At 60.4% G+C, this 26,867-nt stretch overlaps 1 protein-coding gene across 2 annotated transcripts in view; it reads left to right on the top strand.

The window, feature by feature from the left end:
- PXDN (peroxidasin) overlaps window positions 1-15,148 on the top strand; it is a 53,462-nt gene extending 38,314 nt beyond the window's left edge. For both annotated transcript variants that reach the window (XM_037048658.1, XM_037048657.1), the window contains 10 exons: window positions 322-478; window positions 1,490-1,598; window positions 2,152-2,309; window positions 3,196-4,699; window positions 6,475-6,609; window positions 7,194-7,402; window positions 10,428-10,548; window positions 10,742-10,874; window positions 12,632-12,745; window positions 13,089-15,148. In XM_037048658.1, the coding sequence (XP_036904553.1) occupies window positions 322-478; window positions 1,490-1,598; window positions 2,152-2,309; window positions 3,196-4,699; window positions 6,475-6,609; window positions 7,194-7,402; window positions 10,428-10,548; window positions 10,742-10,874; window positions 12,632-12,745; window positions 13,089-13,208 (2,760 nt within the window). In that variant the 3' untranslated portion in view covers window positions 13,209-15,148. The remainder of the gene's footprint in view (window positions 1-321; window positions 479-1,489; window positions 1,599-2,151; window positions 2,310-3,195; window positions 4,700-6,474; window positions 6,610-7,193; window positions 7,403-10,427; window positions 10,549-10,741; window positions 10,875-12,631; window positions 12,746-13,088) is intronic.
- Window positions 15,149-26,867: the final 11,719 nt, after the last annotated feature.

Below are 26,867 nucleotides of genomic sequence, written 5' to 3'. Positions count from 1 at the left end.
TTCTCACTGGGGGTCTCCTCCCCGGGGGTCTCCTCCCTGGGGGCACCCTCCATCCCTACCCCCGACCCCAGACAACCCCAGGAGTGTGGCTTCTGCCTGGCTCTGTCCTGGACCTGTGGAAGGCATGCAAGGAAGGCTGCCCCACTGATTCCGTGCCCGGTGGACTGGATTATACCTGCTCTTTGTGGTTCTGGGCGAATGGGGCTCAGCCTCCTCAATGTTCCCACCCGCAGTTCCTGACAGACGGGGACCCCCAGAACGCACGCTCTCCTGCTCAGTGTCGTTCATCCCTCCTGTGATCCCCCCTCTGTGTTGCTCCAGGATGGGGTGCAGGTGACAGAAAGTGGGAAGTTCCACATTAGCCCCGAGGGATTCCTGACCATCCACGACGTGGGGACCGCCGACGCAGGCCGCTACGAATGTGTGGCCCGGAACACCATCGGGCAGGCCTCGGTCAGCATGGTGCTCAGCGTGAGCGGTAAGGTGGCCGGGCCAAGGCACCTGCAGTGGGCAGCTGTCCTGCCTGCCCAGGCTCGGGGGCCCAGTGCAAGCCCTGATCACTGGGGTCACTAGAAGATGGTACATCCACTCCCCTGGTTTGCAGGGGGACCCCTGGGGCACGCTCAGCTGGCGGTAGGACCAAGGGGGACCCAGCAGCCCCTCCTGCGGCATGGGGACCCTGTGGGCCAGCGTGCTGACCTGCCCAGGGGAGTTTCCCTGCATTCAGCCACCATCCAACCCCCCTCAAATCTGACAATGTGCCACTTACTGTCACCATTAGCAAAAGTGTGGATCTGTAACTGCTTCACAAGGGGCCCTTCCTCTGCCCTCTCTCCATGCTGGGTGGGGGGCCACACACGTCCCCGGTGTGTGCCAGGTCCCAGCATCTTTACCATTAACCTCCACGTGTGCACTGTGACCTGGCACGAGCTGTTTCAAAAGATGAATGATGGGTGGGAACAAGGTCATTATACATAAGGAACTCTGGGTCCTGGACTATTAATGAAAAGGGAAGCAGCCCTCCCTGGGGTCACAGCTATGCGGTGTGTGATGTGTGAGCATGCATGGGTGTGATCGTAACGGCATCTGCATCATGACATGCAGGGGACAGTGGGGAGCCCAGGCAGAAGGGCTGAGCAGGCTGAGGTCCCCGCTGCACGGGAACAGACGGAGCCCATGGGGATCTGGACCTTCTCACCAACCACTGTGCCTGGCAGGAGGCCTGAATGGCCGCACTGTCCCTGTGCCATCACTGCTGGAGGTCGCAGCTGTTTTTCTCTGTCCTTTGGGCGTGCCACCTGCCTGCACAAAGGAAAAGTCGTGCTGTCCTTACGTCTGAAAACAGCATCTGGTTGTTTGTCAGTTCTGTGGGGGAGACAGAAACACACTTGGGGGGGGGAAGTGCCTCCAGCCTCAGCGACGTCACGTCTAGACGTGATGAGGGGCCGGTCCAGTCCCTCCTGCTACCTTGTGGCTCTGTGTCTCCTAGTTCCTGACGTCAGTCGGAATGGGGACCCGTTTGTGGCCACTTCCATCGTGGAAGCCATCGCGACCGTTGACCGGGCCATCAACTCCACTCGGACGCACTTGTTTGACAGGTACTTCGGGCAGGTGGGGCTGGCCCATCCCCAGGGGGGCCCTGGGGGTCCTGAATGTGGGCCCACCGGGTACGGGCTGTGACCTGCTCCCTCTGAAGAAAACGTCCAGTTTAAAAATCAGCAGCCAGGCTGGCCCCCACTCCGTGGGGGTTAAAGTGACAGGCATATCCTTTCCGAGCAGAGACTGACCTATGACTCACAAATGAGACACTCCTCAAAAACTGCAGCTCCTGTTTTGCTTTGTTGCTAAATGACTTGGCAAAAACAAAATGTCTCACAAGCCACGGGAGTGCGTGTTCGTCTTGGCCGGCCCGTGGTGTTTTCCCTGTGTCTGAGTTGAAGTGCGGAGCCGCTATGTTCGCCACCGACCTGACTAACTTTGCTTTCAGTGTCTCTCGCTTTTGTTTTTCTTGCCTTCCACCCGGGACGAGCAAGGTACGGCCACGCCCCTGGAGCGGTCGCGCCCGCCGTTCAGGGGCGGTTCTGACGCGGGGGGCGGGGCTTTCCGTCTCGGTGATGGCGCCCTTCTTCCCTCCGCCCTGGCCATCCTTAGCCGACCTCGCACCCCCAACGACCTGCTGGCCCTGTTCCGCTACCCGAGGGACCCCTACACCGTGGAGCAGGCGCGCGCTGGCGAGATATTCGAGCGGACGCTGCAGCTGATCCAGGAGCACGTGCGACACGGCCTCATGGTGGATCTCAACGGCACCGGTCAGTGCCCCATGCCGCCCCCTCCCTGCGCGGGCCTGGCGGGGAGTGGCCGCCCCGCAGCCCTGGAGGCTGGCTGCTGCAGCTGGTGCTCTGTCTGGGCTCCGCCTGGTCCCAGCGCGGGCGCGGCCTGGGGACGTGGCCGGGAACCGTGGCCACTGCTGCAGACAAAGGAAAACTGCTTCCACCCGGGCCCAGAGGACTTGTGGGTGGAAGCGGTTTTCTTTGACGTCCAAGACTGAGAATTTCGGGACGACAGGCAGTAACCGTGAACAGAGGTGGACTTCGCAGTTTCCCTGTTGCGTCCGGGAAGCGCGCACCGCCCGCCCGCGCTTTCAGGACTCGAGGAGCATGGCTCCCTGGGGAGCCGGGAGCCTGGTGTCACGTCCTGGCACAGCGCGCATTTCCGATCTCTTCTCTACACCTGGGGGATTTCTTCACCCCCAGGTGTCTACCAGGTCCATGTGGGTATTTCAGACACCAACCCTAAAAAAAGGGCTTCCGTCGGTCAGAAGTACGCAGAGTAGGTGTGTATCTGACGAACACTTTAGAAAGTGGATGCACTGACAAGGGAGAACCTGGAGGCACCGCCCACTGAGTGGAGGAGCGCATGCGCCCCTTCGAGCATGCGCGGGGGCGGATCCCTTCCGTGGATTTGGAACCCGCCCCTGCGTGCGTGCGTGTGTGCTTGCGCGCGCGCACACGGCAGTGGAGCCCTTCTGCAGGCCCCAGAGCAGGCTCGGTGATGGCCCCGGCCCCCCTTACCCCAGGCCTCGGCGAGACGCTGCCACTGAGGTTTCTCCAGGTGCAGCTGGGAGGCCCTGGAGGGCCCAGAGCCGGTCTGCGTGATGTCCAGGGGACATGAGCTCCTCCTTGTCCTTCCCCGCAGGTTACCACTACAACGACCTGGTGTCCCCGCAGTACTTGAGCCTCATTGCCAACCTGTCGGGTTGCACGGCGCACCGTCGTGTGAACAACTGCTCCGACATGTGCTTCCACCAGAAGTACCGCACGCACGATGGCACCTGCAACAACCTGCAGCACCCCATGTGGGGCGCCTCACTGACCGCCTTCGAGCGCCTGCTGAAGGCTGTGTATGAGAACGGCTTCAACACCCCCCGGGGCGTGAACCCAGGCCGGCTGTACCACGGGCATGCGCTCCCCATGCCGCGCCTGGTGTCTACCACCCTGATCGGGACGGAGGCCATCACGCCCGATGCGCAGTTCACCCACATGCTCATGCAGTGGGGGCAGTTCCTGGACCATGACCTGGACTCCACGGTGGTGGCCCTGAGCCAGGCCCGCTTCTCTGATGGGCAGCACTGCAGCTCGGTGTGCAGCAACGACCCCCCCTGCTTCTCGCTCGCCATCCCGCCCAACGACCCACGCGTCAGGAATGGCGCACGCTGCATGTTCTTCGTGCGCTCCAGCCCAGTGTGCGGCAGCGGCATGACCTCCCTGCTCATGAACTCTGTGTACCCGCGGGAGCAGATCAACCAGCTCACCTCCTACATCGACGCCTCCAACGTGTACGGGAGCTCCGAGCACGAGGCGCGTGCGGTGCGCGACCTGGCCAGCCAGCGCGGGCTGCTGCGACAGGGCATTGCGCAGCGCTCTGGGAAGCCACTGCTGCCCTTTGCCAGCGGACCGCCCACCGAGTGCATGCGGGACGAGAGTGAGAGCCCCATCCCCTGCTTCCTGGCTGGCGACCACCGCGCCAACGAGCAGCTGGGCCTCACCAGTATGCACACGCTGTGGTTCCGTGAGCACAACCGAGTGGCAGCGGAGCTGCTGGCACTGAACCCGCACTGGGACGGCGACACCCTGTACCACGAGGCCCGGAAGATCGTGGGTGCGCAGGTGCAGCATATCACCTACCAGCACTGGCTCCCCAAGGTGCTGGGTGAGGTGGGCATGAAGATGCTGGGCGAGTACCACGGCTACGACCCGGGCGTCAATGCGGGTATCTTCAACGCCTTCGCCACTGCTGCCTTCCGCTTCGGCCACACGCTGATCAACCCGGTGCTCCACCGGCTGGACGAGAACTTCCAGCCCGTTGCACAGGGCCACTTGCCACTGCATAAAGCCTTCTTCTCCCCATTCCGCATCGTGAATGAGGGTGGCATTGACCCACTGCTCCGGGGCCTGTTTGGAGTGCCCGGCAAGATGCGCATGCCCTCGCAGTTGCTCAACACCGAGCTCACCGAGCGCCTCTTCTCCATGGCACACACGGTGGCCCTGGACCTGGCGGCCATCAACATCCAGCGTGGGCGCGACCACGGCATTCCGCCGTACCACGACTACCGTGTCTACTGCAACCTGTCATCTGCCCACACCTTCGAGGATCTGAAAAACGAGATAAAAAACCCTGAGATCCGGGAGAAGCTCAGACGGTGAGTTGGAGCCAGCCGGTTTTGTGTCTCGGTACGTCAGTGCTGGCGTGTGGGTGCTGCCCTTGCCAGCGTTGGGGTCGGTCTGTGCAGCCTGGGGTCAGAGAAGCTGAGGGTGCAGCTGAGCGGGGCCCTGCGGGCACCTCTGGGGGCCATGCAGGCGCAGGGAGATCTGCTCTGAAAAGAAAGAAAGCTTTCTCCCACAGACTCGCTTTGCACGTTTTCGGGGCTCTGCAGCCCACCCAGGCGTAGGTTCCTTATTCTTATGTTAGTCACTTGACACTAAAGTGAAGACATGGTCCCCTTAGGGATCTTCTGTGTGTTCTCAAGGAAAAGGACTTTTCACTCAATTTGTTGCAAGTTGTGAAAAATGCAGGTTATGCCCCGAGTGGGACGTGTTCCAGTGATTGTCATTAGGTTCCTGGCCTTTGTCATGTGAATTACACTGGCACAGTGACTTCTTTGGTCACAGTTTTGCTTGATTAGGGTTTATCTGAACTATCTCTTACGTGTTTAAATGTTTCTTTTGCGGAGTCCAGACTGATGCAAATCACACCCCCATCATTTCCCTTATTTGATAAACTATTTCAGAACAGTTGGCGGCACCGCGCTCTGGCCTGGCACTGCTGGTGACTGAGGGGCCCCGTGCCCTGTGCTCTGGACGGCTGGGTGCCGCCCGTGGCTGGTGCCCTGAGCTGGTGGGGTGAGGGAAGGGTCCTGTCCCATCCGGAGGAGAAGCTCCTTTCAGTCTGGTGTCCCTAGGTCAGTGTGGTCCGGTGAGCCCGTGCTGGGGGGTTAGGGGAGCAGGAAGAGGGGAGGACCGCACCCCAGGAGTTTCCTTTGGGAGAAGCCCAGGCGCGATTCCAACAGGCCCACTTGGTGGGGGGCACAGACGTCTTGAAGACGTGCTGACTCTATCTCCACAGTCCCACCCGGGCATCCTTGAACTCAGACAAAAGGAGCATAATTTACCAATCTTCGAAGGACTGAAGGCTGGTGGCAGCAGTGTTGCCCTGAGCCAACCTGCTGAGTGGCACCTGAGGACCAAGCTGGGGCAGCCTCATTGCTGGCCACTGTCACAGGGTGGGGCTCTGCGTGGCAACTGGGGGGTTCTTAGGGGTTAGGGGAGGCTAGGTGAGGACTGTCTACCATGAGTTGTCAGCTCTTCCCTTTGTAAGCACATCATTCTAAGGAAGAGGAGAGGTCAGTGAAAATGTTTGTTTTTGAATGTTTACACCTCGCTCTCTCCATTTCTTATGTAGTTTCTGCTTAGTAAGTATTTTATGACAAATACACTTCCAAAATATAGCAGAATCCCAGTTTTCTAAAATGTGTCTCCAGCCCCGCATAGTGCACCGTTCGCACGGTCTGTGAGGAGGGGACAGGGAGGGTTTACAAGCACGAGTCTGAGCAGTAACAAGGGGTGTGGTTTCCGATTTCCTCGTGGCTTGTGGCTTTTCCCAAGGAGTAATAACGCGTGTGTGTTTGTTGCACATGTATATAGGGCAGGGCAAAAGTAAACAGTTTTTTCCCGTACTGTTGTTTATTAACTTATGTATTACTTTCCTCACAAACAATCACAGACCTATTTCGGCCCCACCTTGTACATAAACAGAAAGTAGGTGAATCACTCACAAGACAATGGCGAGCATGGTGAAGAGATAAAGATAACTGTGCAAGTAAAGGTCTGAGTCACACAGGACCACTCGGCTGGTACCCACTGTGCGCCTGTCCAGGGACTGTCATCACTCAGTGGGTGGGGGTTTGCTGTCTTGCAGGCTGTACGGGTCCCCCCTCAATATCGACCTGTTCCCAGCCCTCATGGTAGAGGACCTGGTGCCGGGCAGCCGCCTGGGCCCCACGCTGCTGTGCCTGCTGAGCACCCAGTTCAAGCGCCTCCGTGATGGGGACAGGTGAGCTGGCCCGCTCCTCGGTTGCCTTTCTGGGGACGTGGGGCAGCCAGGGGAGGGGGGAGCAGAGTCGTGGGGGAGATGGCCCTGTGTCTGTGCTCAGGGCCAAGAAGGAAGAGTCAGCACCATGCCTCGTGCTCACCCTGATGGCTGGGCTTGCCTGTCCCCACGGTGCAGAACTGACTGGAACCTGGTTCACAGGCACTGCCACGCCCTCTGGGCTGTTAGAGTGTCACTGCTCCCAGTGACAGTCCTCCTGGCCCAGCAGGCTGGGAGTTTGGAGCAGGTGGCACATCCCACAGGGGAGAGGTTCCGGCTGGTGGTGTGGTCAGCTCAGTCCCAGCAGGTGGGAGGCGTCTACCCGCAGGGTGACAGGGCTGTGCAGCCCTCCATGTCTCTGCTCAGGAGCGTTCCGGTCTTGTTTGGAACAAGTGAGCCCCGCTTTGTCCACTTTCAAGGGGCCCTGGTTGACTGACCCCAGTGACGTCTGTCTGCCTTGTTGGCACCCCGAGTGGGGTTGTTTACCCCGCCCCCTGGGGGCTGGGAGCCTCAGGGTTCTCCCTGACTCCCCTCTTCTCGGAACACAGGCTCTGGTACGAAAACCCCGGGGTGTTCTCGCCGGCCCAGCTGACACAGATCAAGCAGACATCCCTGGCCAGGGTGCTGTGTGACAACGCGGACAACATCACTCGCGTGCAAAGGGACGTGTTCCGGGTGGCGGAGCTCCCCCACGGCTATGGCAGCTGCGAGGATGTCCCCAGGGTGGACCTTCGGGTGTGGCAGGACTGCTGCGAAGGTGCCCTTCCCCCAAGACCTCTGGTTCCCACTTCAGGCCGCGAGCCTTGCTCATTGCCAGGGACAGAGACCCAACCGTGAGCTGACAGATGGGACGGGTCAGCAGGGCGGTGGCAGCAGACATGACGTGCAGCTGCCGGGCCTCGTTCGATGGGCTGTGTCCAGGCTGGGAACCCTGTGGGACCCAGAAAAGTCTCCATGTAGGATTTTCAGTGTCAGGAGTGTGTAGGACGGTGGCTGAAATCCGCAGCGAGGTACTTAGAACACGAGTCTCTGAGAAGCTGGGCTCCCGGCTTTTCTCTGAAACCCAGTCTGTCCGAGTCCCTGTGCGTGGCCAGAGCCCTCGCCCTCACAGGTGGGAGATGGAAGAGGGACGGCAGGGAAGCCTGCGGCCACCAAGTTCAAGCTAGACAGGAGCCTGCACGCCCTAAACGGCTCTAGTGACCTCCCGAGGCGGAAAAGGGTGCTGTCTTCTGAAGGGGTCAGAAAGCCCTGCAGGAACGCGGCCGGCGCTGTTTCGGGAGGTGCAGGCCCCGTCAGGGCGGGGAGGGGCTGGCCGCTGTCGTCGGGGCAATCCTGGTTGTGGCGTCCCTGCCGCTCCAGGTGCCACGGCCCACGCACCATGTCTTCTGTGTTCGCTCCAACTTCCCTGGCGTGGGAGCCGTCTAGTGTGGCCGTCATTCCTCCCTCTGGTGTGGCTGTGGCGTTGTTCACAAATCACCAGAGAGACCTGTGTGGGTCAAGCCCGGGGACCTTCAGGAGCTGCCCGCGCCCCCTGCTCTCCTGCGGTGAGGGCAGCGGGGCGCCGGAGGGGTGGCCGGAAGGGGCGCGTGCCCTCTGCGTCTGGAGGCAGCGCAGGGAGGCTCGAGCTGCGGCCGCCCCCCCACCCGAGAACCGGCCTCGCTGGTCCTTCCTGCTTCCTGGCTGCGCTCTCCTCGTGCGTGTGGTCGTCTGCATGAGTGGTCTTCAGCCGTGCTAATGTCTGTGCGCGAGTGGGCGTGTTGGGACTGTCCGCCTCCGCCCGTTCTCTTGTGCGCGTGTGTGCAGCGTCGGCACCCACAGAAGGCGACACGGTGACGATCAGTTGCGGCACAGGAACGAGTGGTCCGTGGCCGTGAGCCCAGGAGGCAGGGAGCTCACTCCCGCGTTACGGCTGAGGGGCCGTCGCCCTGTGTCGGAAACACACTCTGGCCCACCCTGCCCCGCGTGCGGCGGCGACCCGGGTTCCCCGCACACCCACTGCCCGGAGCGTGTCTGCGCCAGCCCTCGGTCTGCTGGGCCTTGTGCTGTTTCCGCTCAGGGTGGGCGATGTGGGCGACCCCCGCCAGGTCACAGGGCGCAGACGCGCCGTCCCCCGCCCCCGGAAGTGGCCAGGCACTTGATGTGCGTGCGCGGAAGCACACACGGTGCTCGTGGCAGAGCGGTCCGGCGGCCAGCCCTCCTCGGATAGACCTCCCTGCTCCGGGGACTGACTGCCGGTGCCCGCTGGCCGCCCGGAAGCGGCCCAGCCAGGCCTCTGTGCTTCCCCAAGGCCTCGAGACCAACCCTCGAGACGGCCGGGAGCGTTTCCGCCGCCCGCTGGACCAGGGGGCGGCTGACCACGCCCAAGACGCCTTCTGGGCTTTGCCGCAGAACCGCGTCGGAAATGCGGCAGCAGAGATAAGTGAGCTGCGGTAGGACTGAACGTCCGCCGCTCCTCACGTTCACTTCCACTTTCCGAGAAGGCCGGTGCGGCAGCAACCCTTCCGCACGCAGCTCTCACGCACACGTCAGCGTTCAGCCCACGTATGCCCCCCCTCCCACGTACGTGCGGCCCCGCCCTCGCTGCGACCTGAGGGCTCTGGGCGCCTGCAGGCTCCCTCTCTCTACCAGAGTTGGAATTGCAACATCTCGGGATCAATGGGTCATAGGGACTAACCCACGCACTCACGCATGTACACACACGCACATCATTTTTAAACAATTGCAGTGATTATTGAAACATCACAAAGGATTTCTGTACTTCACGCAGACCTATCAGCTGTCAACGCTTTTCCCCACGTGCCATTTACCACTGTGCTCTTCGTGTCTGTGGACGCTTGTCGTGTATGTGGACGCTTGTCCCTGTGTGTGTAAACGTTACATTTCCTTATGAAGCAGTGGAGGGAGCCACAGACACCATGCCACTCCCCATAAATTACCCAAGTTGTTTAGAGCTGAAATCGGGAGCCCCCACGTGGACAAAGCCTGTCCCTGGGTCTGGGTCACAGGCTCCATCCAGGCCCTTATCACCCCTGTCATGGCAGAGTCCCCATCTGTCTTCTAGGTGAGCTGTTTGTGGCGCCTCCCTCGGCCCAGGTGCAGCCCTGCCTGGGACCCTGGCACCCTGCAACCAGCAGAGTGGTCGCCCGGCCACCTCCGGGAGGCCTGTCCTGCCCTGGGTGATGCTGGCTAGTATTCATGGGGAGAACGTGCCATCTGCTTGGTTAGGAAGATGCCTGTGAGCCCCCTGGGCCGCTAGGCCTTCAGCCAGGGCCTGCTGTCTCCATGCGTGAGTGGGGCTAGAACTTCCAGCTGATGAGGGACTCAGGGCCGGGCTCTCTGACCTGGGCGACCCAGGGTCCTGTGACTCAACTGAGCCTGACAGTAGGCAGAGTGTGTGACGTGGATCTAGCTGTGGGTCAGCTGCTGAACTGGACGTGGAGGAAGTGCCTGTGGGTCCTATGGGGGGGGTGGCAGCACCTCCCCAGAGATGAGCACAGCTTCACTGTCCTGTTGACCGCACACTCTCCTCCCAGGCCCTGGAGATGTAAGAACTTAGAGAGGGCCCTATGTGGCCACCTTCTTGGCCCCATCCTGGCCTGTGCTGGGCTGTGACCTGGGTGGCTGAGGTGGGCAGTGTGGACAGGACCGTCGGTGGGGTGGTGGGCACTATAAGGTGTACTGTGCGCAGAGTGGCCCCAGCACTGGGTCAGCGACACCCCAGCACTGGGCACCCCAGGGCTCTGTATGGAGACGGGAAGCCAGCATGGGTCCTCTCTGCTCAGACTGCAGGACCAGGGGCCAGTTCCACGCCTTCTCATATCATTTCCGCGGCCGGCGGTCCCTAGAATTCAGCTACCGGGAGGACGAGCCCACCGTGGAGGCCAGGCCTGGGAAGACACTGAGGTATGGCTGCCCTGGGGACTGGACTATCCACACCTCAGGACAGGTCCTGGGCCCCAGGCGGGGACATCGCCACGGCCACCTTTCGGTCCTGGCCCCTGGATGACACAGGTGCTTGAGGCCTGCAGCATGAGCAGGTATGTGTGTGGTGTGACGCCCACCGAGGCCGTGCTGCTTCCTCCCGTCTCTCCTACAGTGTCGGAGAACATGGCGAGCGTCCCAGGAATGCCACCCCCACCTCCTCTGAGCACCCGCAGGGGCTGGGGACAAACGACTTCAGGGACTTCGTTCTGGAGATGCAGAAGACCATCAGCGACCTCAGGGCACAGGTACCTGCACCCCCGAGTCCCAGCCCTGTCCCAGCCCTGCATTATCCACACATAAGGACAGACTCACCTCTGTGTGACCACACAGGTGTGACTTCTGCCAACATCCCTTCCTTGTAGTCCAGGGGACATCGCCTGTCTGCTTGCTCTTCTCCCGGCTTCTCGGGGGCTGAGCCACACTGAGTCACTTGGTGTCCTGACGATCAGGACCTCTGGCCACCTACTGTGGTGTGGGGGTGTGGGGGAAGGCAGGGGGTGTCACTATCGCTGTCCAGCAGCTGCTCAGATCACAGGTGTGAGCAGCGAGCTCGGGGGTGGGGCTGTGAAGGAGACCCAGGCCTTCTTGGCCCCCCAGCCCTGTGGCCGTTTCTCCCGGAACGACAGGTGCAGCCCAGTCCCCAGGAGGGTCCAGAGCGGCTTGAGGTCCGGCCCGGCTGGCACTGTGTCTGGATCCGAGTGCCAGGGCCCCAGGGGTTTCCCAGGCTCTCCTCAGGGTCATCAGGGTTTTGCTAAAAAAGAATGGTCTTCCCTCCCAAGGCTCAGGGAACTAATTTCTGCTTTTCCGGGCCCCACCCGGTTCATTATCAGGAAGGGGCCCCATCACCTGAGCCAGAGACAGCCCAGGCGGATGCGGGCCTGTGGTGTGGTGACCTCTCTGCCACCCGCAGGGTGGAATCTTGCCCTGTGCTCTTCACTCATCCACATCCCAGGGCTCAGAGCAGGGGCGTTGGTGGCTGCTCAGGGCGGGGTGGCCGCAGGCACAGCTCCATCGCCTCGCCCAGTTCGGGTCCTCCCAACATCTTTGAGGCCAGCAGATCAGAGTTCTGCGGCTTCTTCTGGCTCCTCACTGCAGGGGCTGCAGTCAGTGGCACCCTCTCCCCATCCCTGTTCTCCCTCCTTATGCAGGTGCCTGTGGCCTGTGGCCGAGGTCTGGTCGCCTTGGTGTCGGTGACTCAGGCACAGAGCTGGCTAGAGCCCGGCACATCTGAGAGTGGCTGCCCCCTTGGTGGTGACACAGGTGACACAGGGTCGTCATGGGCAGGAACAGTGTGTGACCCCAGGTTGTGTGCCCCTAGGAGATCAGAGACCTGTTGCTGGTGGCCCAAGGTCAGTGGGCACACAGAGGTCTGAGTGTGTGGCTGTCATGGCCATTACCATCCTGTGTCCAGGTGTCCTGGTGCCACGGAGGCTTCACAGGGCGTCACAGCGCCAAGGCGTCGGGGCCCCCTCTGTTGTCAGCTGAGGTTCGGTCGCCTGCGACAGAAAACCCAGGCGAGGGTGCTTCCAGGGGGATGTTCACCACCTTCTCTGGAGGCTGGAGCGAGGCAGCTGGGCCGCCAGGTGCCCCACCGTCGACCCACTGGTGCCCTAGGGAGGGGGCTCCCCCTGGGGAGGCCTGCTATGGGCTGGTGGCCGCTCACGACCCGAGTTCTTTGAAAAGCCAGGGCCAGATGTCCGTCAAGCGCGGGGCCCCTGCTCCCGTTCCTGGGAGGGCACCGCCCTCGTTCATTTCTGAGCTTTCTCTCTGCGTTTCAGTGACTGCTCCCCTCACTTAGGTGCGGTCACTGCCAACCCAAGACGAGGCGGGCAGCGCTGCTAGGAGCTCTGGGACAGACACTCCTCAGCTGTCAGAAGGGCCGGTCTGAGCTCCTGACAGCCTTCAGAGACATCCATCTGCGTCCCTGCTCAATGCGAGGCAGGCCAGGGATGGCTGGGGCCACAGGCCACCTGGACTGACCACACACATGTTGGCTTCGCAGATCAAGAAACTTGAGTCTCGGCTCAGCACGGCCGAGTGTACCGACGCAGATGGGGAGCCCCACGCGGACGGCACCAGGTGGAAACGAGACGCGTGCACCCTCTGTGAATGCCGAGTGAGTACAGCGCTGTCTGGGCCCCACACAGCCCTGCGGCCCAGTGGTCAGCCAAGCCCTGCTTGGCAGCGGGGCGTCCTCCCTCTTCTCTGGGAGGTGTGGGCTCTTCCCCCAGCCACTGTCAAAGGCTGACTGCCTGGTGTGCCCACCGAGCCACTCTGGCAGTGGACAAGGGTCTGGCTGCAGACAGCTAGATGGGAAGCTCAGAGCCGAGCACTGAGAGGGACAGGGAGGGACCAAAGGGGTCAGACCTGGGCAGTCGGGACCCGAGCAGGAAGTGGGCATGATGGGGGGGGTGGGGGGTGGGGCCAGGAGCTAAGTGGTCCGCCCCATCTCCCCCCAGCACGGGCAGGTCACCTGCTTCGTGGAAGCCTGCCAGCCCGCTGACTGCCCCGCGCCCATGAGAGTGGACGGAGCCTGTTGTCCGTCCTGCCCGAAGGACACCCTGGGAACTCGGCCTTAGACCCCTCGTGCTCCAGGGAGCTCCTCTGTGCGTCCCCTGACCTCACGGGCCAGTGCAGGGCATGCAGGCAGGAGCGCACCGAGGACTCGGGCGGCTTCAGACACAGCGCTGGGAGCTCTGAGAGGAGACCGCGCAGCGGGAGCAGACACGAGTCCTAACTTCATGTTAGATTCTCAGGTTTTTATTTAATTTTTTTAATGAAAAGTCGGTGCTACTATTAAATTGCACAGTTAAGTCACTTAGGCCCCTGCAGCAACTCCCCGATGCCACCATGCCTCTGGACGGACAGCCGCCCCGCTGGGCCCCGGCCCGGAGCCTGCAGATGGGAGGCGCGCCGTGTTTGCAGGGGGGCTCCGTCTTGGACCAGCGGAACAGGCTCTCACAGGCATGTCTGGGTGGCCCAGGCTCTGGCGCCCTGGTAACCCAGATGCCTGCCCTCTGGTCGCGCAGAGCGGATTCCCGCGGCCCCGGCCCACGCACACCCCTGTGGCTTCTCTGCCCCCTTCACACGGGACTCGGGTCATCAGGCCCCGTTTAGAGATAGGCTGGTGCTCTGTGTCCTTGCTGCCGGCTGCGGACCAGACGGGAGACCTCCCTCCGCGGTGGTGGCACTCGGCTCGCACGCCGCCGGCTGCACCTGCTGGGTGCACCGCCACCATGGTTCTCCGTTGGGGCCTGCCAGTGTCGGGGCCTCTGACTTCAGGTTGCGTGAGTGCCTTAGAGGAGCAGCGTCCCTTTACCTCATCCGCACGCTCAGAGTGCGGGACGTTTTGTGAAAGCCTAGGGTTTCAGCATCAGAGTGGGCTGGAAAACCGTCCTCTTCCCTCTGCAGAGTGTCTTCCAGAATTCAGTGAAAAGCAGCTGTCGTACCTCAGGTTGCAATTCTCTCTAATGGACCAGAAACCTCCTGTTTTGCTCTAAAAAGTCAAACCTCAGTTCTCCGACGTCTCCCATCTCGAATAGTTTCTCAGCCAAGTTGTTCCAGGAACATTAATCTCGGTTGTCGGACAAAACTTCAATTCCCGACCCAGGAGCCCTTTCATGCTGATAGCTGTATAATTCGGTTTTCGGGCAAACCGCTGCTTGGACAGCCCTCTGGGACGAGTGACCTTTGGGAACCGAGTGGTCTGTGCTCTGAGAAGTCTGTCCCTGGGCTTGCGCTTCAGCCTCACAGACACTTTATTGGGCACCCACTGCGTGCCAGGCACTGTGGGGGCATGGACGAGAGACCCGCCTGCCTTCCCGTGAGGAGACCCATGGGGACACGGCACACCAGCACACGGCTGGGCATGCTCACGGTGCGTGTCCAGCAGGTGGTAGGCAGTGCCAGAGCCTGGCTCCAGTGCAGTGGGTGCACCCTCTCCACCCGGGGGGTGCTGATCTCCCCCCCCCCCCAGGCACAGTTGCAGTGGATTTAAACTCAGTCAGCCTGACTTCTTAGCCTCATGTCACAGGTCAGAGCTGTATGGGACTTCGTCTAAACACGGAGTCAAACTGAGTCATCCAACCTCGGAACGGGTGCCTATGAACCAGGAAGTGGAGGCCTGGGTTGGGAAGTGGGACAGTTCCATGAGGTGGCCCCAAACCCCAGTTCCACGAGCTGGCCGGAGTCCCGGTGCCTGGGGGGGGTTACCCAGGGTCTGGCGGCCAGGGCAGCACGCACGTGCTGAGTCTTGAAGCTCGGGCCGGTGGCCAGCGGCACTCTGTGTCCTGGGGGGAGACCAACCCACAGCAAAGCCCAGCCGCAGGCAGGGGCCTGGGGGTCGAGGGTGGTCGTACGTGCGGCGTGGGCGCCGTGATGGGAAGCCGAGTGCACCTGTTATTTCCTGACTGTTGCCGACAGTCCTGTGCTCTTTGTAATCAGTACGTTACCAAAGAAACGTTTGCACTATGTAACAATGCCTTTCAGTTCGAATAAACGGGCCACACTTTCCCGTGGAGACTGGCGTCGCATTCTTCCCGTGAACCTGCCGTCGGGGCTGCGCCCTGGGAGATCCCAGCGTGGTACAGACAGGCGGTTCCTCCAGAGGCTTTTGAGTGCGTTTTCAAGGCATTTGGTATTTAGAAAAAATGTATTCTCCAACAGTATCAGGAATCCCCCTGATCTGCACAAACTGAGTTTTATATTGACATTTTTGGCTGGTTTTAGCATTTCACTACCCAGCTGCAGCCAGGAGACCCCGGGTCCTTGGAAACGGATGAGCAGGACCCAGCTTGTCAGGGTCAGCGGTTGCAGGCGCGAGCAGGTTCAAGGTTGGCCTGTGATTCCAGGGAAAGTGGCCCCAGTGACACCAGGCCACCTGCAGGTGAAAAACCGGAACAGGGAGTCCTGTTCTGACCTGGGCCTGTAGTGTGGGCCCATGTCTGTCCCCACCCCCAGTCACCATCCTGAGTTTCTGCAGCGTCAGCGTGACTGACAGCCCTGAAGGGACCGTGTCCTTGTCCCTCCTGATAATGAGTGTTAGGCCTTCGTGTGCGAAGTCTCCGAATTGTGTATTTGCAGTGACAGCTATTCTCAAAGGCTGAGGCGTTGATGGGAGCAGGTCTGCTGAGGAGAACTCGGTCTTATCTGCCATCTCGGGGCCTGGCTTCCTCATTCAGAGGCTGAGGCTCCGAGGAAGGAAGCCCCACCCGGAGCCGCGCTCCCCCTTGTCCCCCCGTGTCCTTCCCACAGCAGCCTCCCGTCCCGTCCTTGCCAGGTCACAGGGCCCTTTTCCACCTGATTCTGAGCGTCCGACTGATTGATCTCTTCTCCAGCTGTTCCGCCAGGAGGGGCCGTTCCAGGGCGAGCTGCCGAGGACAGAGGGTCTGTGTCCCTTTCTTGTCTGCGGTGGCTGTCCAGTGTCAGCACGTGGGGTGGCTTTTCTACAGGGACCTTCTCCTCTTTGTCAGGCACTCTTTCCTGTTCCGACATCGCTGTGAACTTAGGTGTTGTGGACGAGGCTCTTTCCAGTGTGCTTTACCCGAACTGAGTCTGTCTGATGGCTCTTCGCCCCCATTAAAGCCCCGGGTGCCACCGCTGCTTGACCTCGGTGTCACACACTGGGTAGATATCTATGTCCTTCTAGCATGCACGTGGGGTGGTGTCCTTGTGGTCTTGTCCTCGCTTGCAAAACGGATCAGGGCTCAGACGCGCTGCCGCCAAGCCCTGGGGACACGCTGGAAAACCCAGCATTCAGAAATCACTGTGCCAGAGGCCAACTAAGACAATGGCCTCAGCTGGCACTGCTTGTCGCTGAGCTCAGAGCAGGCAAGCGTGAGACGGGAATGGGGGCCACACTTGCCACGTGTCCCCAGGCACATCTGATCACAGGCTCTGGGGCCACCTCCGCACCTCGGACCTGGGCAGCCCTGGCTCAGCCCCAAGTCCTCCGCCACGGAGACCAGGTGGCTTCCATTCCTGTTTACTTGGAGCTCGGGTTCATTCTGTGCAGAGCCCCTTGGGTGGAACAGAGCTGCATGGGTCACGGGCGGGGCCTCACACCTGTGGTGTGACGCAGGCTCACTTGCTGCCATAGTCAGCCGTGTGGCCCTGGCCCAGCCACTGAACGTCTCTCTTTGTTCGTTTTTAAACCAGAGACAGCAGCGCCTGCGGCCTCAGGAGCCCCCCCACGGCCTGTGGCAGGGCTTCCGTGCCCTGGCGGTGGCCCCTGCATGCAGCCTTGCCCGCCACGGAGATGGTGCCCCCAGGTCCCCTGATTTGATCTTGAAAAGACGGTACGTGGTGATGCAGGTTTTCACATAGACGAGAAGCAGCTGGACACCGTCCTTGCTTCCCAGGCCGCCCAAAACGTTAGGCAACGAGTTCCAACAAGACGCCCTCTCCCGGCTCAGGACGTCCCGAGTGGGAGCCAGTGGCTGGAGTCCCTGGCCCAGAGGAGCCACTGGGCCCCTGCAGACTCGGCCCCGACTCTTTCCACTTGTGCACAGAATGTACCCGAATGCAAGAGGGGGAAGGGCCTCAGCCTGTTAAGTGCTTACTGTTTGCTCACATGATGCCCCCCCCCCCCCGAGCCTGTAAAGTGACCTGCGTTGTGAGGATTTTTCAAGGAGACACAGTAACGTCAGTGAGAAAGTGCGCACGTAGGCATCCAAGCAGCCGGGGGCTCTCCGTGTGCAGAGCTGGGGGTCCGGGCCCAGCCCCACCCACCCAGTGGGTCCCCGTCCTGCAGAGAAGGAGCCAGGTCTGAGCCCCTTGGGGCCCGAGGCCCTGCAGCTGTGTCCTCTGAGATTACTGGGGATGCAAACTTGTTGGCCATACCCCAGGATTCCTTTGCTCTGTGGACCCCCGGGGTAAGTCCCCCCGCCCTGCCCTGTGAGGAGGGGTTGCCACCGTGACGACGGCTGAGGGGTCGGGGCCACAAGCGGTGGCTCACCTCCCACGCCCTACACTCCGAGTCTGGAGGACACACTCAGTGACATCACCCACAGACGTGGGCCTCAGCGGCTGTGGGTTCAGAGTCTGCAGGCTGATGCTCGGACTTTGCTCGGGGAAGGCCGTGGTGGGTGCGCAGCCGTCCTCTGGGTGCAGAATGGCACTTGCACTGGACTTGTCCCCTAAATGTTTCACCGCCCTCCCCTGCGCGTTCTCTGCCTCCGCCCCCTTCACGGCACATCCCGAGGGCGGCAGCCAGCGGGTCTCCCGACACCGAAAGGTGCTTCCTGCAGATTGGCCCCAAGTGCCCCTGTGGGAGCCTGATTTCCTGCCATTGTCACCAAGTGTCACCTTTGCTCAGCAAGACAGCAGGGACTGAACAGTCCCCCAACCAGGCCCATCGAGGTCTTCCAGAACCTTCCAGCCCAGCCGGCTGCCGGCGGGCTCCGTCTCAAGGAAGCCTCGCACCTGACGGACTCCGGGCCTCGTGTTCGGTGGTGGCTGTGCAGCTCCTGCCAGAAACCAGCACCGGGCCCTCTGGTTCTGCTGGGCCCGGTTCCATTCAGGGGCTTCCACCTGGTCATATGGATGGCAAACCAGGGGGCGTCCCCGTGTCCCTTCTCTGAACCCCTCAGGTAGTCCATCAGGGTAACTTTCGATGCTGCAGCAATGAGGGACTTGGAGCGGGCCCCCCTCCACCTGCCCACACACCCACCTGTGGGCCATTGTGTGACTCCTGTTGGCAGCTGTTGCAGGAGCGCCCCCTGCTGGTCAGCTCAGCTCATGTGCCTCCCAGCCCCCACACCCCACCCCCATCCCCGCCTCTGTGGAGTTCCCAGGCTGTCCCTTCCGCCCCCAAATTGCCTGCTGGTGGGGGATGCCCTGGCCCAGCACACAGCCGCCCTGTGCCTGTTGTTGGGGGAGGAGGGCCCCTTGGGAAAAACCGCCAGGCCGGGCCCTCCCCTGGCACCCTGTCAGTCTGCAGTGATTCTTACCTGGGACTCGGCCGCATAGGGTCCCAGAGGCCAGGCAGGCAGGATGGGGGGAACCAGGGCCAAGCTCGACTACTCTTGGCCACCACTGCCTGCCTGTGACCAGGGAGGGGCAGGGTGTCCCCGGGCCACTTGGGTAGGCAGGTGCATTCTCCCATTCTCCGGAGTCAAGCTGCCCCAGGGCCACTTCAGTTCCTTCTAGAAACCAAGAACATGGGGTGGGAGGGGTGCCTCCAGGACCTTCCCTAGGGCGGCAGAGAACCACTGGTCCCACCCAAGGCCAGCACCTGCTGTGGCTACAGAGGCCTTCGGGAGAAACCGAGGGGCTGTTCCTGTGAGGACAGTCCCTGCACTCAAGGACGGCAGCCTCACAGCAGCAGGGACAGGCGCCCGGCCTCCCAGGGAGAGGCAGCTGCCTCCCCGCCTGGCTGGCCCTGGGTGGGGACGCAGCTGCTGGGCCCTCGGCCCCTGGGGAAAAACGGGCCTTTCTCTGCGGGATACCACCTGCTGACCCCCTCCAACCCCCCAGCCCCCGCCGCCCCAGCTGCCCACTGTGCAGCTCCCGGAGCCTCCAGAGGGTCTGAGTGTCTGGGCCTCGCTGGGCCTGCATCCTCACCCTTGGGCGTGTGGGGAGCCGGGCCCTCTTCTCATCAGCCACGGTCTTCGTCAGAAAAGCCCATTGATCTCAGTTCGGACCCTGTGGGCTGTTCTGGGCTGGCCCGCCTGGACCATGGCTGCGCTGGTTCTGCAGGGCTTGGGGGCAGCCGGTGTGTGGGCTCCGGGGCACACGGCTGTCACACAGCCAGTGGAGTTCGGTGTCCACACAGAATGATGGGGTGGGGTTGGGAAAGTGGGGGACGTCAAGGGCTTCGTGGCCTATCTCCTCTGGAACTTGCTGGGGGCTGACTAAGTGCCTCCAAGGACAACAGGCGGAGGTGGCGCTGAGGCCACGAGGCAGGCAGATCTTGTGCTACTGTGGGGGTTGGGGCAGGGTGGGGGGGCTCCTCTGCTCCCGGGACTCCAAGCCCACCCAACCCGGAGCTGGCTCTGCAGCTGCTCACCAAGAGGCGGTGACTTGCTAACTTCTGAGGCTCTTGGCCCATGTTCACATGGATGAGTGCGGACAAGCATGCCAACCCTGTCTTGTCCAGGACCCACCCGAGCCCGAGCCTGGTGGGCAGAGCTCCCCACGGAGTCATCATACAACAGCATTCGTGTGACAGGCACCCTCCAGCAGTCTATTTGGCCTCTGCTTACATGCCTCTGGGGACAGGGAGCTCATCCGTCTGAGGCCTTCTGGCTCTGCGTCAGCTGTAACTATACGGAGGTTATTTTTTACATTGATCCAGAGTGAGCTCCTCTGTCACCTCCGCCACTGGGCCACCTAAGGTTTACCACGGGACACACTCAGAATCCAGAGTGGCTCCCGGTGGCGGGCTCCAGTTCCACATGTCCCCTCAGGAGATGCCCCACTGCTGTCACCGGCTCCGAGTCCTTGGTCCCTGGACTCCACGAAGATGGAGGAGCAATGGGAACACAGACCACAAATCCTCGATTCGGGCTCATTTTCAATGACATTGAATCCTCTTAGAAAATATGAAATGTTTCTGGTTTTTTTTTAATTTTACTTATTTTTAGATGGGAGGGAGGGAGGGGAGGGACAGAAACATCAATGTGTGGTTGCCCCCCCCCCCCAGGTATGTGTCCTGACTGGGAATTGAACCTGCGACCCTTTGGTTTGCAGGCTGGCGCCTTAAATCATTGAGCCACACTGGCTAGGGCTGTTTCTACATTCATTGATGACTTTGTAGGTTCTTATAGCCTTCTCTACAGATTTTGTGCATTTTCCTTAGATTTATTGTTATGTTGTGCTATTGTGAATTCTGGTTTTTTAATTTACTTTCTGGTTGTGTGTGGTTTGTACACAGAAATTCAGTTGAATTTTGGGTGTTGACTTTACATCCAGAAATCCTGGCAAATTCAGTTACTAACCCTAATAGCTTTTTAAAGTATTCTTTGGGGTTTGCTACATATACAGTCATTTGGGGGGGTAAATAATGACGGTTCATATGCTTCTTTCCAGCCGTCCGTGGCATTGGGTGCCCTGCTCGGCGGGCCTGGCAGGTCTCGCCTGGCGGTGGCGGGGGAGAGCGGGGTGAGTGTAGGTGGGACGACCCCTCCCTCCCACTGGCAGAATTGGTGCTCGGGAATAGTTGTTGTTCGAGCATTTTTTTCATCTGTATGTTGAACTCGGGGTTATTTTCTGCCGTGTTAGCATCGCTGTGAAAGTATGTTTTTTGCAGCGTGTCATTGCGTCCAGTTACACACGTGGGCCATCTGCTGGCACTGAGGGTCCCATGCTCATGAGTCAGTTCCTGATTCCAGGCTGAACTTACCAGTCGGGACCACAAGCATGGTTTCCGTGCGTTAATAACTGTCCCCTCGGTCCCCACGTTGCGTCCAGGGCCCGGCTAGTCCCACAGCTGGGAAGACCAGCTGGGCTTATGAGTCACAGTTGTTGCAAGAACACAACCACCAGCTGTATTTACACCTTTGCGGAGCGTGGGCTCGGGCAGGGTGAGACCTTGCCTCCGCGTCCAGGCGGCCTCCGGCCCCGGCCACAAGCCGGACAGCCCTGTCATTCTCGCCGTTGTGCCTGGTCGCCGTTCCCATCTCAGACTTGCTGAGATCCTGTTTGTCCTCCTTTGCAAAGTTTCCAAAAACCTCTGCCAGTTCTGGCTTCTCAGCATTAATTCATTGCAGGCAAAGTTCCCACCGGTATCTGAAGTTTTCCGGGCCTTGTACGTAAATCTCGGAGTGAACACGCGGGCACCAGGGCAGGTGTAACCAGTGCAGCCTCATTTGCGTCCTCTCGGGAAGCCCCACCTCTAGCCTGGCTCACCTGCCCCACCACCTGGAAGACTCCCTTTCTCCCTGTTTGATGAGGTCACTGTGCTTGTTCCCAGGACCCTGGCAGTCTTGAGCTCCCGCCCTGGGATTTCTACCCTGCGGGGCACACCTTGGGTGCACTGACCTGGGTCTTTCCCACCAGGCCTCCTGCCCTGCTTTCTGCAGAGTGTCTCTTCTCCCTGTGGTTGGAGGGAGACCACGTGTGCACACTCGGCCACATGCAGGTCACCCCTGCCTCACCGTCAGCCCTTCTGTCCCACAAAGGCCAGTGACCGCGAGCTCACGTGTTCATCCACCGGCTAGGGTGCAACCTTGGGCTGTATGTTTCTGTGAAAGACACGCCGTTTTTACAGACTGTTCATTCACTAAATCAGAGCCGGCAGTACTGGAGCCTGAAGCCTGATGGAGGCACATGGCCCCAAGCGCTTTCTCTGCCTGGCTGTCTCGGTCCGCAGCCCTCTGAGCAGCAGGTGGCGCTCAGCACTGCGCTTGTGGCCACTCGGGCCTGGAAAGCAACCGCCCAAAGCGCGAGGCAGGAAAAGCTCGACCTTGAGTAGATTGGGACGAGGACCCTTGTGTAGGAGAAGCACTCATCTCTCATCAGCTGTGAATCCCAGAGGCCAGTGTCCTTGGAGGTCTGAAGGGAAGAGGCAGTGGTGACCGTCCCCCGTGCCACCTGCTCCGGGACGCACCCGCCCCCGTGCAGCCCTGCTGCACGGGGACTTCTGTTCCCACCCCATTGCAGTTCTCAGATGACGCCGGAGGGCGGGCGAGCCCAGGCGGCTGCCGGTCCGCAGCTGCAGACCGTTCAACCCCGACTCTGCCTCGGCGCTGCCATCGAACCGCAGGCGCGGCGCATGCGCGCAGTGGGCTGCGAGTCAGCATGGGGGAACCAGGCCGTTCACCCGACAGAAACTTGCAGTCGCCTCTGGACCCACTCGCTCACTCTGGCTGGACTTTTAGAAGCAGGTGTATCATGTTACCACAGGATGTTTCCCTGGGGGAGAATCCCCATTACGGTAAAAATAGAAGAATAAGGCAGAATTTCTCCACAATCCTATTTTGTAAAAAAAAAAAAAAAACTAGTTTTTAGTAGTTCGTTTTATTTTTAAATGTTTCAATGTCGAAGTTTCACTTTGCACGCTGGCACCACACAGATAGAACTGAATTCTGACTTTTTACTTCACGTTGCTCAGGGCTCATTCCCTCCTTCCCAGCTTTACTCTGTCCTTGTGCACCCCCCCCTCTGCCCCCACCCCCACCAATCCGCCCCCACCCGCCCAACCTGGCCAGGGCGGCCTGAGGGCTTTTAAGGGCAGAGATTCTAGAGGCAGCCCCAGGGGAGGGTCCCAGTGGAGCATTCTCCAGGACTCCAGGTGAGTCCTGTCGGGGTCCTGGTCTCCACCAATTGTGCAGGGCCGGGGATGGGGGCAGGGGGTCCTTAGTCAGTGCAGCTGGGCCCCAGGTCTGCCCTGCCCCAACTGCTTTCCTGCGCCTGGAGCTGAAACACCACTGAAGCCTAGATGTCATCCCTGGGGCAATGCCCCACCCCACGTGTGCCCTTAGTACCTCCCCTAAAAAGTCACCTTTGCGACAAAGTCTCCGAGTCTGCCAACGTTTTGCACTTTGTGCTGTTCTGCGGAAAGGCTGAGAGCCCGAGGCGCCAGCGTCTTGCCGGGACTGGAGGCAAAAGGAAGGCTGTGTGGGTGTGACTTTCCCCCTGGCTGCCTGCATGGGACCACCCAGGCAGCCCCACTTTTCCCGGGAGCACTTTCCCCGCCCTCTGCGTTCCACTAGCCAATCGAAATGTCTGAAGACTCCCCTGTGGGGAACACAGAACGTGCAGAACAAGTTTTACTCTTTGGAAATGAATGCTCCTGTAACAGTGCACACTGCCTCCCCAGAAGTTATGGCAACAGTGACAGTGAACAAGAAGGAACAGCCGGGTTGCTGCGTGGTGAAAAATTAAATTACACAATTTTTTGATAGGGCCTCTGTTTTCATTTTTCACAGTTCTTGTCATTGCATCAACAGACACAGAATGTTCTTCCTTCAAATTAAAAATAAATGCAAAACCATTTAAAGAATACTATGTTGAGCCCTGGCTGGTGTAGCCCAGTGGACTGAGTGCAGGTCTGCGAACCAGAGGATCGCGTGTTCAATTCCCAGTCAGGGCACATGCCTGGGTTGCAGGCCAGTTCACTGCAGGGGACACATTAGAGGCAACCACACATTGATGTTTCTCTCCCTCTCTCCTTCCCCTGTAAAGATAAGTAAATAAAATATTTATTAAAAAAATACTTTGTTGAAACAAAATTAGGCCCTAAGAGACATCCAACAAAAGGAACATGTGAACTCTAGCAACAGTTTCCTGAAAGCTAAATCTCCTCATACTGTAGTTTACATGTTTTACTGATTGACCACTTTTTCCCTTAAAATTGAAAACTCACTCCGCTTATGGTAACAATGTTGTTCTATCACCAAGACCTCTAGAGGCTGTTCCAGGACCTGGCAGGGACAGGAGGGACTGGCAGCCAGCTGGGCCTCTGACCCTGTTCTGGCCTCAGCGTCACCTGAGAGATGCGGCCTCTGGTGGCCATGTCCCTGCCTCCGGGTGCTGGGGGACTGCTGACTGTGGGTCTGGGAATTTGGCCACCTTGACCCAGCACCCACAAGCTGGTCCTCCCTGGGTTGCACCCCTCACGGCTTCCCCAGTTTTGGGGGGGGCAGAGCTGCACACCTGACCCTGCACTGAGAAACAGCCCTTCAGAGGTCTCTCTCTCTGCAAGGTTTTTCCCTTCCCCCGGCTGTCCCCGAGGTGGAGGACCACACAGGCTGGCTCCCTGCCTGGTCTGCTGATGGCACCTGGACCCCCCGATGAGATTGTGGGCCCTCTTTCCAGATTCCTCTGTGCGGCTGATTTCACGGCCCGAGTCACTGGGCCACCTGGTACCCAGAGAGCGGGCCAAGCATCGTGTAACACACGACCTCATTGCAAGTGATGTGGAGGAGGTCTGGTCCTAGCCCCGGCCAGCACAGCGGGTGGCCCTGCAGGGAAGTGGGTGGGCCCAGGAGGGGGTGGCCCCTCCTTCCAGGCTTTGGCTGGTCTGGGCCTCGGCCTTTGTTCCCTCTTTCCAGCCTGGCTGCTGCTGTGGCTGCTTCTGCTCCCTGTCCCTGCCGCCCCCCAGCAGATGCCGGGCGAGTGGCCTCAGTGAGGGAGCAGCAGGTCAGTGTCTGCATCGTGCGTGGGGCCCTTGCTGGACCTGGGTGTGTGAGGGTCAAAGCTCACCCCGGGCTCGGCAAGCCCAGAGGGAACCAGGCTCCTCAAGTGGCAGCTGAGGGACGAGGTGGCCCTGTGTCACTCCAGGGACAAAAGGCGGGGCCCGCAAGAGGCTGCCTCTGTGCAAGGATGGAATCCGAGGGCAGCAGCTCTCATCAGATGCTGGTAACGCGCCGGTAGGAAGCAGCAGCCGAGTCTGTCTTCCCCAGGTAGGCCAGCAGGTGGTGCTGTCTGCCTTTGTCACAGAGGAAAGGCTGGTGACGGAGCCTGCCACTCGAGCCTCACTCCCAGCGTCGCCACAGGGCATCCCAGGGCCAGGAGGTGACAGGGTGCCTCCGTCAGACCCGCACTTGCCCTAAGTGGGTTCACATGGAAGAAGACACTGTCCCAACAGCACCCCACGGGATGTCCAGGCCTGTCCAGCTCCTTTGGGGCTCAACTGGGACTGTTGTCACATCTCCTTGGACTTTGACTCACTGTGACACAAACCCCTCTTCACGCGGGGACCCAGCCATCCCTCCACGAATCGGGCTGTGTAGTGACCCCCAGGGCTACTCGCCAGATGCCCTTGACCCCCAAAGGGCGAGTGGCGGCTGTTACTCAGCGCCAGGATTTCGAGCCCCTGATGTTTGATTATGCTGAGACCCGCGGGCACCGGGCGACGATTCTGGCTATTTGTTCATTAGTGTGGTGTACCGGGCACACGGAGTCGAACAGACACATAGGAACAAAACGAGATCCCGGCAGGCAGACAGCAAGGCTTACACCCATGGGCCCATGGGGCTGCAACTCCAGCTCGAGGCGCAGCTGAAGTCACCCAGACAGGCACAGCCCCGTGTCCTTCACTCCCCGCAGTCGGCAGTGGCAGCGATGCGCCCGGGTCCGTCTTTTCACAGCTCCCCGCCACTGTCTGGTGGGAGAGCTCAGCTCCTCTCAGTCTCGGAGCTCTACAGAAGGTGGTCGGTGAGCTTTGCCAAAATGTCTTCATTCAGTCGCGTGGGCTTCGTGTTAACAGTAACAACCCAGGGACACGGACTGGGAGGACCGAGGCTGTGAGAGGCGACCTGTGTGTGTAGGTGACGAGGGAAAACCTGCCTCCCTGCAGAACCCCCCACTGGACGGTCCCTCCCGGGTACCACCACCAGGAAGTCCTGCCTTCAAGGCACGCACTGCAGTGCTGGCCATGGCTCCGGCAGGTTTCAGGGTGGGCACAGTGTCCCTGTGCCTGGTCCCTGTGCAGGAGGGCTCGCTGCCCTTGGGGACAGGGACGGGGCGCCCTGGGCGTGCAGGCTCAGGAAGGCCAGCTGTCACCTCTGCAGGCAGCTCAGCCTCTGGGACTCTACCACTTCGTGTGCAAAATAAGGGAGGCGATAATGACGGCTTTGGGGTTGAAGTGACCGAAACTGCCCCCGGCTGTGTGAATCCAGGGGTCACCAGGCCGTTGCTCAGGGAGGGCCCGTGGGGGACAGAAGTTCGGGAGGGCTCTGGGGAGTGGAGGGCATGGCTCCGAGCCCCACTTTGTCACCGGATCCCTAGGGTGAGCATGCCCCTTGTCCCTATGCACGGTCTGCCCCTGAGGTCGGCATTCTCCTCCTGGGAGGGGCAAGGAGTGCAGGCCAGGCACCCCTGGGACTGTCTGCTGGCCTGTTCCCCAACAGTCAGTGCAGAAACTGGCCAGAGGGTGGGGAACTTTGGGGGAAAGCAGGAAGTACGGAATGAGGACAAAATTAAAATGGAAAAAGTGAGATACAAGTACGGTGAAAATGCCGTTTTCCCATTTGTTTGGCCGGAAGAAAAGGTTCACAAACGTGTTCGACACAGGAGTGCCTTTCATGGGAAGGTGCAGGCTCAGGACAGATGGCCACAGGGCACATTCGTCCCAGCGCCTTGGCTGCCACAGCAAGTGGGCAGGCCTTTCTCTGGGCACAGGCTCAGTGGTGGCTTTGAGACACTCAAGTGTCTTGAAGGATCTGCTGCCCACGTCAGTCTGTCCTGGTCGGTCACTCTGGTCACTGGGCCTGGTCGCCGTCCGTGGAACTCGAAACAGACGGGAATGGTGCCGACATCGACTCTTCAGCAGTTGAGAGGAGACGGAGAGGCCG

The sequence above is a fragment of the Sturnira hondurensis genome, unplaced genomic scaffold (genome assembly GCF_014824575.4).
Source record: "Sturnira hondurensis isolate 20B ecotype Veracruz unplaced genomic scaffold, ASM1482457v3 Scaffold0006413, whole genome shotgun sequence".
In the NCBI taxonomy this organism is placed as follows: domain Eukaryota; kingdom Metazoa; phylum Chordata; class Mammalia; order Chiroptera; family Phyllostomidae; genus Sturnira; species Sturnira hondurensis.
This window is presented reverse-complemented; position numbering and strand designations above follow the sequence as displayed.